An 18,059-nucleotide genomic window follows, 5' to 3' on the forward strand; every position below is an offset into this window, starting at 1 on the left:
CACAACCAAATGGGTTTTTAAATAATCATACATACAAATAGCGGTCAGTGAGCTTTGATTTAGAATACCCCCCCTCCATTTCCACCCCCTCAGCATTTCTTCGCAGTGAATGACTGTTTGGATGAATACGCACTGCTTGAGGGATCTCCTGGTACTTGAGGCCCTGGAAGTGGCGATGCTGGTCCATGCAGTTATTCACGATGCCGCTCTGAGGCTCCACCCAGCACTCCGTCACAAGGTTGAGCTCCGTGTCCACGTCCACGGCCTCCACCTCGGTGTCGTTGTCGTCATCAGTGGAGAAGCTAGAGGCCCATGAAAGACAACAGACAGCAGGCTGACAAATGTACTTGGTGCTAGCATTCATGAAAGAGGGTCAAGTATTCAGACCGTGTCCGAGTTAAAACCACAATGTGTAGCAGTGTTGTAGCCAAGACCACCTAACCCAAAGTCATGACCAGGACCAGAGTGTATCAAGACAAGACCAAGACTTTGAGGGGTTGAGACCAAATCAAGACCAATTGCTGCCTGTGTTACCTGTCCTTAGTAGATGTAGAGTGAGGTGGAAACAGGATGTACTGAATGATACAAGAGTGATTCTCTCTGTCCGTCTCCCCTGACACGCCCTGAAAAAAGAAACAAATCAGGAATAATAGAAATATCAAAAGTAAATGTAGATAAACACTACTGCACTGAAGAAGAAGGTGCTTTTGGTGCCACCTCACCTTCATTGGCAGCTCGATCACCATGTTAACGATGCCCTCTCCGCTGGCGGCAAAGTGAAAGCCTTCTGATGTGCGGATCCTTCAAAGATACAAAGAGACATTCTCAGGCGACGCGCTCCACAAAGCTACTTATCTCACACTAAACCAGCCCAGCTGCTATGTCTCTAAGCATTTAGAAGCCAAACGACTCATTATGATTAGCTGCAGTGATGAAATCAGAAACCTCAGGTCACGTTTGCCACCAAACAAACCTTGCTTCCTTGAATTGTTTTGCTCAGAACTTACTGTATGACTGTTATCAAAGTCTGTAGCAATGCGTCATTGAATGCAGGGATCCAGAATAACTTTTACATGAAGGTGCACAAGCACAAGCACATCATTTAGGTGCACCCGAAATATACAACACCTTATATCTCTAATCTTATATTAGAATGTTTGTCATCTGTTTAAGCAAATAAATCAAATAATTATTTAAAAAGATTTAAGGAAATTACACAAAAAGTAAAATGCTCCGATAGCGATTAGCAAATTTGTACGTTTTATCGAACAAATACTACAAAGAAAAAACACAAAAGAAGTAAACTCACTCGGACAGCATGGACAGGATGTGAGCGACGGCCTGCATGGCCACGGTCGGTCCTTGGCTGCTCTGCACGGCCCACACCCAGCGCTGGTGCAGGAAGTACCGGGACAGAGAGGCCAGGGTGGAGGAGGCAGTCCGGTTGGCTGCCATGCTGAGGGGGACGGAGCTGTTGGAGGGCTGAGGGAAGTTCTCCATGTTGAAAATGAAAGGAGTCCTGAAGTCCAGCGGCAGCTTCTCATACCTGCAAAGCATCCATGTTTCATTTGGTTAAAATGTGTCTGACAGGCAGCCGAACCTGCACTTTTAATTTAGGAATTCTGACACTGCAAGAGAATGCCCTGCTGTCACGTTCACTGACCTTATGAGCAGCTTCTCCAGAGGCTTGTTGAGGACCACCACACACGGCCTGTCTGACAGCGCCGGTTTGGGAGCAGGGATGGAGGGAGACTTGGACGGCGACGGATGACCCACAACCTTCCTCTTGGTCTTGGGGGTGGCCTCTTTGTTCTGAACGCGATGAGGGAAGCGAAGTTTGAGGATCTGATCTCGCAGCTCGTCTACAATCTGACGGAGAGCACAAATGTCAGGACGGGTCAGCGCAGAAAACGTATAGCAATATGTTTTTTCCACCCTGTACAGATGTGGCCAGCGCCACCTCACCGTGTTTTCATTGATTGGCTGCCTAATTAAGTAACTCCCATGATCCCACGCTTACTTCACAACGTCACCAAGCTCAATATTTTGTTATTGGTTAGATTAAGAGACAGAAATGACATATTGTGCATTCAACTTCAGTAATAATTCTATTATTTTCTCAAATTTTTATACAGATTTATATACAGGCAATTGTACCGGATGCAGAATCAGGGTTCACTCTTAGAAACATTAGACAAAATAATCAGAACTCAAGTTGCATTGATTAACTGTTACCAGAGATGTCAACTGCATCTCCTCTAACCAACGGTCCTCATCTGCTGAAGACCATGATAAAGCTGGTAAATCTCACTGTTGTTACTTTAATTATCAATATATGGATGCCTACAGATGTATTGTTTTCTGCTATGATGTTTAAAGCTCTATTTCTAAATAAGATCCACTAAATATGACAATATTCTGCTAAATACAAACAAAAAATCAACATGCAATCCAACACAGATACAACATAACCACACAACAACAGGCTGGAACCTCCACCTCCATGATAATATCATCTTCACAAAGGCAGAGTCATTGGTTCGGGTGTGTCCCAGGTACTGTTTTAACCCTCTGTATGCACCTTGTTTCTGACATGAGCTGGTGTTCCGATAGGGAAGCCAAGACGCAGAACCATGCAGGGCGTCTTGGAGATGAGGCGGACCAGGTAGAAGGAGGTGGGGGGCTGGTCCGACGAACTGTGGAAAGACAAGTCATTTCAACTGAATTATTTCAAACTGAGTTAGAGTAACATTTACTTTTTTTGAAAGAGCAAAAAGTAATTTGACCTTAAGCAGAATTAACAAACCTTTTTGTAACATCTTGGCCATAGCTGTACTTGGGACTTGAAGTGGATTTAAAAGGACTTTTTATTAAAGCTTAAAGACATGGAAGTACCTTGTATTTCACAGAAAAAGAAAACATTTTAAAGTATGGTTTGAAAAAATATAACAAAAAAAAAAATATGTCTTTTTCTGTCTTACTTATTTAATCATTTTGTTGGCGCCTTCAGATTTGTCTTTGGATCCCTTGAGGGGTTCTGACATCTAGGCTGTGAACCACAGGAATACTTCACCCACAAAATAACCATTTATATATCAAGTATTCACCCAGTGTTACCTTGAAAATTTGAAGGAAACTTGTTTTTCTCTTATGACTCAACACAGAAATCAAAAAATTCCTGATTAACTGAAGTAAATGGGAGTCACGTTTAACAGAACAGAAACAGAAAAGTACATGAAAACATCTGTTTACAGAATCTCACAAAGCTGTTGCAGTATAACCCAAGTCTCATTTACCCATATGCCTTTCCAGTTAGGGCAGAAAACTGAAGATGCTAAACTGGCTTAAATAATGGCTACTACCAGCTCCAATCCAAACAAGTTTATTGTCAGTATCTAGCCTTTAAAACAAAGAAGGTTTCCTTCAGCTCTTGACATTGTGTGGTATTTCCAACTGCTGTCTCACCTGTATATGAGTTTAACATAGGAGTATCCCTCCACCAGCACGAAGCTGCTCCAGTCCCTTAGCAGGGATGTGAGGGCAGAGTGGGAGATACGACACTGAATGGTGCTGTAACGTCCATTGTTTCCAGCTGTGTGCAGGTGTTTGGGGACAGGCCTGGAGGGACAAAATGAAGAACGTAATGAGGGACTGAAAAGGATGAAGAGAGCCAAACAATATGGCAGATATTAAGGTTAAACACAAAGTTTTCTCACATGTCATGTTCAAGGAGGATGGCGATGCGATGCATGTGTAGCCATCTCTGCCAGAAATTGGCATCCATGGAGAGGATGGGCTTCCAATAGGAAGCAAACTGGGACTGAGAGGAGTCTTTGGATCCACTGTGCTGCAGGGACAGGACCTGGACAAAGAGATCATGGAGTCAAAAGAGGCACGCAAACAGAAGTCAGAGGTCAATTCTGAACTGTTTTCCACTGCAGCTTAAAGCTACAGTGTGTAGTATTCCACTCTTGGGCACACCGTGGTGGCATTACCAAAAAAAGGAAAAGCATTTTACATTGCTATTATTCAATACCAATTGCCTTTTTCCACCAAAATCAGCGCATATATGCACGTTTTGGGCCGATCGGTTCTTTTCCCATTGCATTAGACAAGTATGCCTTTCTGTTATTTTTCCAGGTGTGTCACATTCAACGTATCTGTTAGGTTTTCAGTCTCTCTTCAAACTGTCAAACCAGAAGAGTTGAGGATTGATGGAACAGTGGAAAGACCAACAAAAACAGTTTGAAATAGTTTTATTTGGTTTCTGTCGAGTGTGTTTCAATGATCAGCGTGGTAAAATGACTGTTGTCTGACTGGAGTCTTGTGCCCTTTGAGGAGAGCATAGTAATTTTATGTTTTGTATGTCAATTAATTATAATAACTGTCCAAATCCCCGTGAGTGTACCCACCTGTGTCTTTCCACATCAAATCTCGCATTCTGCTGCAGCAAACTGCATAATATTTTGGGTGGCCAGTTATGGCTGCATGCATGGGAGAACCATTTGCACGCTTTGATTGTTTTGGGCGGTGTGTTTGGCTAAACGCTAACGAAACTACCAGTCCAAATACACTGCTGAGTACATCACCGCTACTCAGCTGCTGTTACTCTGGCAGACAGCTTGGTGAGCTTTGGAAAAAGACGGTATGAAATGTCTTAAACGATGAATGATCCCTTACAGAGCATTGGTGTTTAGACGGGGGATAAGCCATTTGTGGGTTGTATTCATTCAATCACCAAACAACAGTGGTCGCTGCTGTAACACCTGGCGGAGATCTGCAATCTATTGAGTGCACCTTTCTAGTATTTATTATATATTAACTTCAATGAGACACATAGCACTGCACTGGAAAAGGGGCGAAAATGTACATATCCACCACGGTTTAACATTTCCATCACTACCGATCACAGTTTGAGCCATTAAATACCTTTGACTACTGCAATACAAAAGAAATGTATTCATGAAAAAGCTCACAAAAGCTAGCTATCGATTTAGTTAATCCGGCTGTGGGAGTTTTCTTAGACCAGACTGTCTAAGTGTTCTCAACATACTTGTTAAGTATAATTAGAGAAGTTCTGAACAGTACCGGAGTAGTAGAGCCTGGGGGGATGTAGAACAGAGGAACTCCGTTTTTGGTGCTCTCAGGAATCATGTAGTTCTCAGGTATTGAATTGAATGATTGAAGGTGCACCAACATCTGATCAGTCTGGTTGATGCTGGAAAAACACAAGAGCACATTATCTATATAAATAAAATAATTGCCACCAATCTTACATTATGTTTGACATGATGGAGGAGCTGCACAGGGTTATTATTTGCAGGACATCACGGTCCTCCTTCAGACAGGTGTACCTCTGCAGGGTGTTCCAGAAGCGCCGGATGACGGATGTGCGGTACGGGCTGGTGATGGGTTTCCTCTGGGTGCAGCTGATGTCATGCAGGATGTCGTAGCTCCCCTCCATCGTCACCTCCACCCTGGTGGTTCTCTTGGCGGGGTCAAGCGGCCAGGATGCGGCTGCCAGGTACTCAATGTGCATGTTGTGTTTCCACAACAGCACCAGCTTCACCTCCAGCTGAGTCCCCCCTAAAGAAACCAGGACAAGGGTCTAACACGGATCTATCTCGATAAGCTGCATGCTCTCTGACTTTTTAGATAGGAGACTATTGTGGAGAGAGGTTTTACCTTTGGTGAGGCTGATCTCTCTGATGGTGTAGCCCTCTCTCAGTCGCACAGACACCACGCTGATTAAATGAGCATGGACTTCCTTCTCTGTGTGCTTCTTCCTCCTCATGACCAGGGCTGGGTTACCGCTGGCTGACACCAGGTGCTCATTGAACAGTTTGTGCTGGGAGACTACAAAACAGTGAAGTAGTTGGTATGTAGGCCTGTATATTTTCATCATCATAGCCAGCATAATCATAATCAATAACAAAACAACTATGTTGTGTTACATTTTATCTAGAAAATAATGTCAGCGGAGCACACAAGACAGTTCATTTAAATAGACTCCATGGGTGGGATAGTGGCCGTAAAGTTCTACACTCTTCCTTCAGTTCAATTAATCTAGAAAGGTCGCATCTGAAATAAAAAAAAAACACACTAGAATCACATCAACCAGTCAAGTTGCAGTTTACATCTATGTCTGTCCAAAATCTCACCACTTAATAATTTTATCCTAGTAGACATTTGTGTGAAATTGTCATAATAGGCATGAATTCTTGACTCACTTACCGTTAATGAATATTATAATTAATGTGTACCTTGGAAATGGTCCGTGTTTTTCGTCTTCAAACTTTTACTCTTTCAAAGTGTGTTTTTAGTTCATGAAGTTAATTTTAACATTTTTGGTTGTCCTATACAGCGTATAGACATTAGTATAAGACAAAATGGAGACAGTCTAACACCAATATGAGATGGCGAAATTGCCTAAACTCAAGGCTTCAAAACAGAACATCACGGTGACTACATCCACTTCTTAGATACAGATTATGGTTTGGGGACCGGGGAAGGGACTCAACATCTCTTATGTTGCGCCCTGCTACAACTCAACAAGGGAGTAACACATACACACACACTTCATAGTATGCATAGCTGTCTCACCACAGAAGTACTCGGAGTTCATGGACTCAGGGGTGTTGAGGAAGGAGTAGGTTAGGAAGGCCTTGTGGTAGGTGTTCATATCCTGGCTATTCAGGTCCACATCAGGACAACTGGGCAGGTATGAGCCAAAGGTGGCTAACGATATGAACTTCATCAGCTCTACGTTGGGGATGTAACCAAAGCTGCAGTCGTAGGAGTACGCACCGCCAACCTGGAGAGGGACAAACACATTTCAAAGGAGAGCAGTCAGAGGCTTCAGAACAAGGTCTCCTCCCTCCTGGATCAAGACTGTGGAGTCATTTTAGCCATAGGATCCCTTTTGCGTAACAGTTCTTTGAGCTGGAGTTATTGACTATGTCAACATGAACACAAGTATTCCGGTTTATCGTTTTCTAGATATGACATTCATGTAACACAGAACATAGAGCCACCTGGTTATTCATCCTCTAAAAATCTCAGCCACTCTGTCATTTCTGTACCATCCAAGATACAAAAGTAGGTGACGATAAACCCACTGCCACAATCAAACCTGGAATATTGGTTTGCCAGTAATCCTTTTAAACAATTCCAAAATTTTCTCAGAGTATTGATAAAAAGATCACCAGTATTTTGTGAATTCCATTTGATAAAAGAAGCTAGACAAGTTACAAACAACAAAGTCAGACATGGAGATGTTATGAGATGACAAACATGGAGATGTTATGGTCTTTACCTGCACAAAGGAGCAGGCAATGGTTCCACTCCTGAGCTGGTTCAGCAAGGTTTCACACACGGCCACATCAGGAACACTCGTCACTCCATCTGTGATTATAATGATACCTGGAACACACACAAATACTAATTCTCATAACCTTCTTATTGTGAAGATTGATGAAGTCACAGGAGGTGCTCCAAATGTGTAAAAGATCAATTGCTTCAAGTATGATATAATGTTTTCACACTATACACAGTGATTGGTCAGGTGTGTGGGGGTGTTAACTTCTCTCAGCTCTCTAGCATCATTCCTCATACAACTACTTCTGTCATATCTTCTGTGAACGGCCAAGCGCAACAGCGCCGTTCATCAGGTCAATACTACAAGAACACGCAAAAGGCGCAATTCTTGGGTTGCAGATGGACTGAGAAAATGACGGCATGTTTTTCATCCCAGGGTTTAGACTCCTTCAAAGAGCTTCTAGGAAACATTTCAGCAATTCAGCCTGGGAGGATCTCTAAACTCTGAAGACCATCCCTTGATTGAGAAACAAAATTATAACTTTGGGTACTGGAGACGAACATACCTGCGCTGGAGTTTGGGGGCAGCAGCTGGAGGGCCAGGATGCCCTGGCGCACCATGCTGACCAGACCCATATCAGCTGACACCATGGAAATGCCTTGCTTCCTGTGGGGCTGGTCATCCAGGATGTTGCTATGGAGACTGGAGCTCTGGGATGGCTCCACAGACTAAAAAGGCACAGGAAAAAATAAATACATTGATGTATATCTTAATCAACACTGAAAACCAACAAATACACAAGATTTAATGTTACAATCCTTACACCAACAAGTAAAACTACTTACATGCACATGAAGAAGGGAGCCAGTTGGGGAAACTTACCCTCCCACTAAAGCCTAGTCTTAGAGTTCCACTGAAAGTGGCGCAACATTAAGTTTGCCCATATTCATTTTATATGGAATGCAGGCGAATCACTTCGCAAGGGATTGTGGGATTGATTAGCGATGCAAACCCAGTGAGGGAACTCTCTGCAAATGAGAGCAAAACTCAGACTGGCTCCACAGTCCTTTGCCAAAAAAAAGTGATGCAGTGGTGGACAGGAAGTTTGGTCTGAGACAGCTGTGGAAAAAAATCAAGACTGTAGTTGTGGGGGTCCCTCTTTTCTATGTCCCTATGCCAAAGGTACCAATAAAAACAAAAACAAAGACACAAAGTCACATAAATCAGGGCTCGACAGTAAGGGTAGACAGGTTACCACTGAAACCATTTTGAGAAACCAACCAATTCTTGGCTTTTGGTTGCCATCAGTGGCATCCATATTTTAACATACAAGAACCAGACACAGCTGAAAGTGCATAAGTGTGTTTACTCGCGAGCACACAGGCATCTTTTTTTGAGGAAGTGGTGAAGCAATTTAAGTTGTTTGACTCTGGGTTGAAAAGTTCCACTAGCTCGTCAACATCACAAACAAAGGTGCAAATTGATTCAACTGACAAAGAACCAGATGAAGACGAACAAAATAATTGTTGAGTCTTGAAAGGAAAAGTATCCCGGCATCTTTAAGCTCCTAGTCAACTTCTACAGGAGCACCATAGAGACAATCTTTTGCCACTGTGTGGTACAACAGCTGCACAGCAGAGAACCGGAGAGACTTGGCCCGGGTAGTCAAAACAGTGCAGAGGATCATAGGAACCAAGCTCCCGACTCTGGACACAGTTTATGCTAGTCGTCTACACAAGAAGGCTAGCAACATCAGCAAGGACCCAACCCACCCAGGTCACAGTCTGTTTGTCCCCCGAGGTACAGAACAATAAAAACTCACACAAACAGAGGAACAGCTTCTTCCCCCAGAGCTGTGGCCTCCATCATTCCACACACACACACACACACACACACACACACACACACACACACACACACACACACACACACACACACACACACACACACACCTATTTTTCTTGCTAATCGTTCATCTAGTAAGGCAGTTATGTGTGTTGGGAGATGAAAGGCACCGGTAGCAGTGTGGCTATTTAAGTTAGGCTGCTGTGTAGCTCCCAGACATCACACTCCCAGAGGTCTCTGTGTTCATTTACATGATGCCACCCCCACACACACTCAACCACTGCACCATACACGCACTACACTTTGCCAATTCTCTACCCACACACGAACGCGCGCACGCACACGCGATGGTATGGCTCTAGATGATGGTATGGCTCTAGATTTCATAACAAAGTTGTTTCAAGTGTTTCTCGAGCTTCGATGTGTTAATACATCGGGATATTGGAAGGCAGCACCATTCGCCAGCCAGATAATCAGAGTTTATTGAATAACTATAGGTTTGCCTCTGGGGTCTCCTCCTATCACAGTGTACAGAACAGTATGTCAGTATGAATTAGACCCACAACACCTCTAGAAGACTCAAACCTAAAGACCAAAAGATCCAGTAGTTTTATCCCTTAGACGCATTCCTTCTACGTAAAAGGTACCTAGTTATTTCTAAAATCTCTATAAAAAGGACAAAACATTAAACAATAAGATGGCATGATTCAGTTTTTCTTTTGTTTTTTTTTATGTTAACAAATCTCCAAACAGAAAACAACAATGTGCTCAGTAAGAGTCAGTATCTTAATGCTTTCTGACTTCCTTACTCTGTCTGTGCTCTCGGCTCCCACTGGTTCCTACTAAGGACGCAAATCTTTAAAAACACATCACAAACACCAAAAAGGCATAATGTATCCTAAAACTCCTGCTTACTGTAGTTTTTGTTATCAAAAATGACTCAAACGGAAGGATATAGTGCATTTGTTGGGGACTATTTTCAGCGGCGCATTACTCCACATTTCTCTAGTGAGTATTTGTAGCAGCAGGACGTGTTTGAAAGATTGAGTCACAATAAACTACACAATGAGAAACATATAAATACCGCCAGCCCTGTGCAATATGAGTTTAGTGATGCTGGCATCACAATATTAATATTGATAAGAAGAAAGGATGAATATGACGGTGTTTGCATTGCTAATGAGGAAAGTGATCAGCTTTGTTTAAAAGAGATCTGTTGTTTCCTCTTCAACATTTTAAACCATGTAAATACTGTTTGTGAGCACTTGCCTGCTCGTGCTGCTGATGGAGGACTTCTGCGATGTTGCTCTCCACTGCCCTGAGCTGCTGGTAGATGTGATGCAGGAACTCAACCAGGTCCGTTCTATCAAGCTGACAGCCCTGGACCAGAACCTGCAGGGGGAACAAGGCTGTTAAAAGGACTGCAACAACATCTGGGTCAGCAGCACATTGTGCTTCATTAATGCATCCCTTTTCAAACAGCATAGAGGCTGCTTACTATTGCTTTACATCCCTTACTGAACCCATTTAGGTTCAGCATTCCACTTTGAATGAAACTGAATGAAAAAGTAGCCTAACGTTGACACTAGTTAGGCTACTTATACTATATGATGCAATACTGGGCTACTGAATTATCAGAGGTGTACAAAGTATGTCAAATTGACTTCACATTTATGAACTACAACATTAAAGGGATAGTTTGGGTGTTTTGACGTGAGGTTGCATGAGGTACAGGAACCAGTAGGTAATACACTGACTATGGATAAGTACCTCATACAACGCCACTTCAAATAATCTAAGATATCCTTTTAAAATATTATTACATAGATTTGTTAATGATGAAAACAGAAAAATATTAACACAAAACCTTTAAAAGGTGCCATTCTGCATAATGAAGACTTTTACTTTTGCTACTTTTAGTACATGTTGCTAATAGTACTTTTACTTAAGTAACATTTTGAATTCATGACTTTTACTTGTAATGGAGTATTTTTGGACTATGGTATTTCTACTTTTACTCAAGTTAAGGATTTGAGTACCTCTTCCAGTACCTGTACAGGTTCAACAGAGCACACCTCTGACCACACCCTACAGTGATGCTGGCTGAGGTCAGAGGTGATTCACACCTAAAACCTTCAACCAGCGAGGACAGAGAACCAACTTGTTGTTAAGTTGCTCCATCTTAGATCACTCATTCCAAGGCTCATGAACGTCTGGATACAAAAATGTGTACATAAAACATCAGTAAACAAAAACGGGAGGACATGTGAGCTCCTGTAATGACCTGATGGGAGGTGAGGCCAATGATTGAAGAATACGCCAAGATGGTGACGAAGATCTTGGGCTTGAACGGCTGATCAGTTCCTGGGACTTTGAACGGTTGAGCAAGACCAGCCAGACATCTGGACAGGGCATGGAACACCTCGTCGAAGATCATTTCTCCTGTGCTGTCATCCTACAGAACACAAAACACACCTCAAGTACACAACTCATTTCTGCAATCAGTAACTTTATTTGCATTAAACAGACTGAAATACACAAACAGCTGTGAAGCTAGAGCATTAACAGAGAACCCCACACGACTTTAGAGCTGACACTCATGATGTTTACAGGATGCAAACTATAGGCTGACACACAGTTAAAGGCTCCATTTACCAATGTCACACTGTCTACATTGTACCCTGACCAATCCTGCATTACTGAGGCAGTATAAAATGATATCAGTCTATAATGCTTTCTACAAAGACACATAACATAACATTTTTGAAAATGGTTCGTTAGTTCTGTTTTTTGTCAGCTGCCTTTAGTGCCTCACTTTTTTTTTTTTTATCCCTTGAGGGCTGGACATCACGGCCATGTTTGAAATATTATTGCTGGTAGACTTTATACTACTTCCCAGTCGACATATGCGATGAAGCTGATGTCTGCATGGGCTCCAACTGTCTGAATTAGCACCATAATAACGGGAAAGTCATGGCAACAGTGTCTCTAGATCTGACCCGGTAACATTTCTGTATCACTCTCAACGGGACAAAAGTCTGACCTGAATGCTGTCAGATTAACCTAAAGAGCAGCTGCAGCAGCATGAGATGTATTCTCTAAACCAACATCTCTTGTACGAAAAGAAAATTAAACTGTTAAAATATGCGTCGCGACCGGAGCAGAAAAGGTTAAAAAAAATCTGTGTACAAATACGGTAATAATCTGACCAAGACTCTCATTCGATGAATACATGAATATCCAGCAAAACCATTTACATTCCAATGTGAGAGACCCAATATGGCTTGTCTTTCCATGTTTGTGCACTGTCAGATAAAATGAAACAGGCAGCAGAAATAGCTCTCTAGTTAAACTGATGTAGAATTGTATCAGTGAGCATCACTCATTCTCATGATGGTCAATAATTAAAGCTTCAATTTTAAAATAAGTTTTAGTGTCTTCTTCCTCCTATTTATACCACTGCTCTCTCAGTCTCTCTCTGTGAACAGCTTCATGGGAATGGAAAAGTGCAGAGAGAAGTGAGAGTGAAGCTTCACTTTTTCTGGTACTTGCGTTATGTGATTCTTCATCATTCTGTGGTTTAACAGTGATGAATTTGGAACTAGAGTTGACGGGTGCCGACAACCAGAGATTGATCTATATCAGCACTGTAGTTTCATATAAATGGGTCAAACATAATGCACATTCAGCAGACCCAGCTCATGACGCTTGTGCCAAATTTGAAGACATTTCCTTCCAGACATCTGTCTGTACAGACCACCAGATGACACCAGAGGCTTAAATACACCACTTCTGTCCTCAACACCATGTGGCCTTGTATATTCAATGCTGGGGAGTTTTGAGGGTGACACACCATCCTGAGTCACTCTGAAGTGCAGTGACAGCAGCTCTTTGATTAAAACGCGCCTCCTGTATTCAACTATGCATATCATGACTCATCCTCATCAGCACAATAACGAACACTGCAGAGTCAACGCTTGACTTCTGTCCTGATGATGGAACTAGATACAATCGACTAATCCAAAGTCCCATTCCCCTTAGTTACTTTTGCTAAATTGGACAATCTTTACAAAAATAAACAGGACTACCAGATCCAGGACTGAGCGAGGCAGATCGTCAGACCCTGCAGCAGTGAACTGCAGGGGACTCGGAAACACTACCACTTTTGTCCACAAAGGGTGCCAAATCCACACTTAATGAAAATGTGTCAATGACGACTGTGACACCAATGTCATTCGACTCACATAGTAATGTTACCTCTGAACAGACGTAACAGGAAAGGGGAAAATTGGTCGAAGTTCTGCTGCATTCCGGGCTTGCTCAAATGTTATTGGAGCACAGAGGGAAAAGGGGCGGGATTTAGGGTCAATCTCTGGGGATCACCATGGCCTTACATCCTATACTGTTGGGACCACGAAAGTCTGCACAATATTTGATGGCAATCCATCCAATTGTTCTTGAGATAGTCTGAATCAAAACGCTGCAAATTGAAGACCAAAGCCTTAAATGATCTTTACCATACTATACAAACTAGAACTGTACCATTATAACTCAGGCACAGGATGCCACTTACTGATCAGCATCTGGTGTCCTCTTAGATTTTACTGCACTTTGTATACATAAGCATTAAGACTAACATCACTGTCATTAAACTGTGTGGAAGTCTTACCACAATCCCTGTGGAGGGGCTGAGGTCCAGCTCGATGATGAAGCGGTACCTCCGGGCCAGGAAGGTGGCTCGGGTGGATGGCACCAGCATGTAGGGGTACATGGTGGGGGAGAAATCCGTCTGCCATCCTTTAGGTAGGATGCTCAGCAAGTCCAATTCGTTCTCCGAGTTCAGCTGTAAATGAAGTGAGAGTCAAACATGACATCACGACTTTTATGAATCTGTTTACAGAGATTGTTAAAGTAGTTGCATAGGGTCATGACCCTTGTTTTGGATTCATTAAGATTAATGAAGATGCTGAGCGCCTAGTTGAGTTCTTGCCTGACTGAAACGCAATTTCAGAAATTTGATATCAGAAAGCCATTGGGATATTGGATTGTGAAGTATTGCACTATGACAGCGGGGATATTGAGTCTATGTTTGGTCCTGAAGTGGGCCGTTGTAAACTAGCTCACTTTGACGGACGTTTATTTTCCCCCTAACGCAATAAACATGAAGTTTCACTTGCCGTCTACACCAAAGTCTTCCAAGTGAAGGCATCAGTTCTGGGAGGCTTTTCAGTTCTATATAATATTGGCTCTGCATTTGTATGTTGCAGTCCTGCAAATTTGGGCGATGTGCTCACACCAGTGGAGCCATACACAGCAGCAGATATGACAGATATGATGAGCAAAGAATCTTCAGCAAACAAATCAAAATAAGAAACGTAACAAAATAATGAAAAAGAAAAGTGTTAAAAACTTCTGTGTACACTACACATTTTTGCTGACTAGGGTTTCCTTATTACGTCCTTTCATTTAAATTTCCTGTTTTTCAGTCATGTGATGACAAACAAATGGGATAAGTCAGTTAATATTTGAGGTGAAAGAAAAATAATATAGTCATGTGTTAGACTGATTTACCCACCATAATACCCAGAAGTCTGCTGTTCTCAACGAATAGCGAGCACAACATGAAAACTTAAGGAGATGTTTCTTACAAATTCAGATTTAAGGACCAACTACAACTACCCATCACGTTTCAGTTTGCATTCATGTCTCATTTGATCATATTAGGACATTTTTTGTGATCTTGTCATACATATATGACAAATTAATGTACAGCAAATTAGTGCTGAATGCAAGAAAATGCTGTCGTTGATTTAGTAATTTGACTAAAGCAGCTGTTTACTCTTGGAAACATAATGTCATGATTATAAGATAAACTGTGAAGGAAAGAATGTTTGATCATCTTAAATAACAACAACTCATGAATTCTAAAGGAACCGTTACATTTGTAGAGTCCCACCATGGTTTGAGCTAATTCCAGTGGTGTGTCACAACATTTTGATCTCTTACAGGTGACGAAAAAACGTCGTCAAAGGAGACACTGGTGCGTCTGCGCTTGTATCTCATTCCCCAAGCCTCCTTGCTCACCATTTTAGAATTTTTGAACATTTTAGAACTTAGGACGTCAATTAAAGATGGCGCTCTGAGATTGCACTTTTCGGGTCACAAGCCATAGGACCGATAAGACGAGGAGGCACAAAATCGAGAAATAAGAAGGACCCCTTGAGTCCGAGTGGACGTTTGTGCCAAGTTTGAAGAAATTTGCTCGAGTAGTTCACGAGATATCACAAGAACGTGAGAAAAGGACGTACCTTAACCCTTGACCTCCGAAATCGAATCAGGCTTATGCCTCCAAAAAATTACCTAATTTACTTATTTATGTTTTTTGGACCAAAAGTATCGAAATTGGGGATAACCTTGTTTGTCAGCCTTCTGATGATCAGAGAACGATACTGTTGCGTTTCTTTTTGGAGAAGATGTATGTGTCTTTAGGAGTGGTGGGCATCAAACGTGGGTCAACATGAGGCCTCCTGTCTCCTGAATGGTGCGTTTGGTTAATCAAACCACATTCTATTCTCTCATCAGCGGTGCAATATAAAAGCAGCAGCATGCTAATGGTTCCATTTACCGCTTCCAACAAGAGTGGCCAACCATCAACCAACCTTTTCAATCTTAATGCCTCTGGGCCTTCATGAGGACAGGGAGAGGTAGTAAGGGACAGGGTTAACTCACCAGTTCAGGCTTTGAAGCTGGACAGATGACTTGGTTAAGTTTACCCAGGAACCAAGCCAGACGCACATTCCTAGAGATGCGATACTCCTCCTTCATCAGCAGGTAGATCCGGTCAGCGTCCTCCACCTTCCCATCAGAGACATACAGCACATGTTCAGAGTCTTGACCACTACTGTACTTTTTTTGCTCACTGATCTGAATTGGCAAGTGTCTTGATTGTGGTTGCATAAGACTCCACATGTTTTTAACACCAAATTCAATTTAAAAAGCTGTCAGTTTAAAGTCCATCACGCTTGCAAAATTCTGATTTAAGTCATTTAAATGATGTTGGTGTTCACTGTATAGTTCCCCCCCCCAACCCACGTCTAGCATCTTCTTAAATCAAATGTCTACTTTTCTTACAGTCTTCCTGTTATAGACGTTAACCCTATAAAAAGGTCAAATTAGGACACTAGCATGAAGTGTGTAGCATTTAAAGTAAAGCTTTTACTCAAATATGATGCTTTTTAACAGGTTCATTGTAAGCAGAGTTAACCAACAGATCCAGCTAAATCGGAAAAACCTTAAATTGAATGTAATAATTCTAATACATTTTTACCTATGCACATAGCCACACTAAACACCCTAACTGCTTCAGCTAATTTGGTGCTGGGTGAAAACCGTATTTACCAAAGCACTGCGTGTGCTAAGCACTGTGCTAAAGAAGCACAGGGGAAACAGCTCAACTTTAATGGAACGAGAGACCGAACGTGGCTCGTGTTAACTTGAGCCTGGGCTGTTATTATTGCTAGCTTCATAGCTAACTTACAGCTAACACAGGTCTCTGTCCGTCCGGAGGGGTTAGCGAAGCTTTAATTGCTGGAGACTATTGTTATCTTGGTGCTTCACTTAAAACAGGACTTTGTCGAGATCTGACTGACTGTTAGGAAGAACAATTAAATGACCAATGTGATCTTCTTTTCTTAACCAAATGCAACCCCTGAGCTTTCTAGACCAGAATAAAGGTGATGGTACCTCGTTGTCCTGTCTCTCTGCCATGCCGGGTGTAGCATAGGGACAGCGGGGACGTTAGCGAGCCCCCGCTGACGAATATTCACTTTGGTCAGTGAAAAACAATCCGTCCCAATACTTGTTTATCATCTGTCTCGTCAGATGTTCGCAAGGGTGTTCGTGGAGTAGTGTCAGATTGGATAGGGTGACAGGGCATACATTTTCCGGTCAAATCTTTCAAAATAAAACGTGCTACACTAGCATGGAGACAAAAGATAGAGTGTGTTCAGGTAATGCACTCCTACATTTGTATGTATTACATACACACATATATTCACACATACATACATACTTTACTACCTGGTAAATGCAAGAAATGATTCCAATCATTTAGTTCCAAGCAATCACTAATATAATCCAAGATGCTATACTTTATGAGCATGTACACGTTATACCTCTTCTTAGGCCGTTTGTACAGGCTGTTTGTACAGAGGAGATTTTGTCATGTCATCAACAGAAAACTGACAGTTGCGAGTAATGAAATTGACAAAGGCCGAATTCCATAGTTGCTTCAGTTTCAGGGTCCTGGCATTATGTAGACTGGCTCAGTCACACTGTCATGGTGGTTTACTAGGACATACGAGTAGAAACACTGTTCATGTTACCAGTAACACCTGTGCTTTTTCTACTATTTGAAATGTCTGCTGGGAAAGGGGCCTTTAGATTAAAAAAGAATGTCTAACCTTCACTTTCTGTCAAGAATCTAGTTATATACTCATATATTTCATAGGTTTAAACATTCTTTAAAGCAACCAAAATGACTTAATTGAGCTACCAACAAAAATGTTGTCATAGTAGAAGTAGATTTTTATCACATACTGGCTCCTGCAAAGTCAAATTTATTTTATATCTTTTTCTTTAAAAGAGGGTTTTTGTATCATGCCTTTTGAACTTTCTAATAATATTGTTAAGAATGTTATTACTGCTTATTAATCATGTTTCGTCTTGAGGGTATCTTTGTATCTAACCATTCGTCAGACTATAAGCTTTTGTTTTGAAATGGTATTCATTAAACTTCCGTGGATCTTGTTTTTAAGCGGCATGTGATCCGGAAGCGTCGCCGCTTCTCTTTTTTTTCTCCAGGAGCAGAACGGCTGACTAGACAACTAACCAACTA

General features: G+C 41.9%; 1 protein-coding gene across 1 annotated transcript in view; it reads right to left on the bottom strand.

The window, feature by feature from the left end:
• szt2 (SZT2 subunit of KICSTOR complex) overlaps window positions 1–17,077 on the bottom strand; it is a 105,818-nt gene extending 88,741 nt beyond the window's left edge. Inside the window, exons 1-19 of the mRNA XM_054623525.1 lie at window positions 16,907–17,077; window positions 15,893–16,018; window positions 13,833–14,006; window positions 11,448–11,618; window positions 10,433–10,555; window positions 7,884–8,046; window positions 7,316–7,422; window positions 6,604–6,814; window positions 5,686–5,856; window positions 5,355–5,586; window positions 5,089–5,218; window positions 3,717–3,862; window positions 3,466–3,618; window positions 2,582–2,696; window positions 1,664–1,869; window positions 1,310–1,546; window positions 723–801; window positions 535–623; window positions 134–302 (exon numbers count right to left, since the gene is read on the bottom strand). Coding sequence (XP_054479500.1) covers window positions 134–302; window positions 535–623; window positions 723–801; window positions 1,310–1,546; window positions 1,664–1,869; window positions 2,582–2,696; window positions 3,466–3,618; window positions 3,717–3,862; window positions 5,089–5,218; window positions 5,355–5,586; window positions 5,686–5,856; window positions 6,604–6,814; window positions 7,316–7,422; window positions 7,884–8,046; window positions 10,433–10,555; window positions 11,448–11,618; window positions 13,833–14,006; window positions 15,893–16,018; window positions 16,907–16,930 — 2,826 coding nt within the window. The 5' untranslated portion in view covers window positions 16,931–17,077. The remainder of the gene's footprint in view (window positions 1–133; window positions 303–534; window positions 624–722; window positions 802–1,309; window positions 1,547–1,663; window positions 1,870–2,581; window positions 2,697–3,465; window positions 3,619–3,716; window positions 3,863–5,088; window positions 5,219–5,354; window positions 5,587–5,685; window positions 5,857–6,603; window positions 6,815–7,315; window positions 7,423–7,883; window positions 8,047–10,432; window positions 10,556–11,447; window positions 11,619–13,832; window positions 14,007–15,892; window positions 16,019–16,906) is intronic.
• Between the last annotated feature and the right edge of the window lie 982 nt (window positions 17,078–18,059).

The sequence above is a fragment of the Anoplopoma fimbria genome, chromosome 3 (assembly GCF_027596085.1).
Source record: "Anoplopoma fimbria isolate UVic2021 breed Golden Eagle Sablefish chromosome 3, Afim_UVic_2022, whole genome shotgun sequence".
In the NCBI taxonomy this organism is placed as follows: domain Eukaryota; kingdom Metazoa; phylum Chordata; class Actinopteri; order Perciformes; family Anoplopomatidae; genus Anoplopoma; species Anoplopoma fimbria.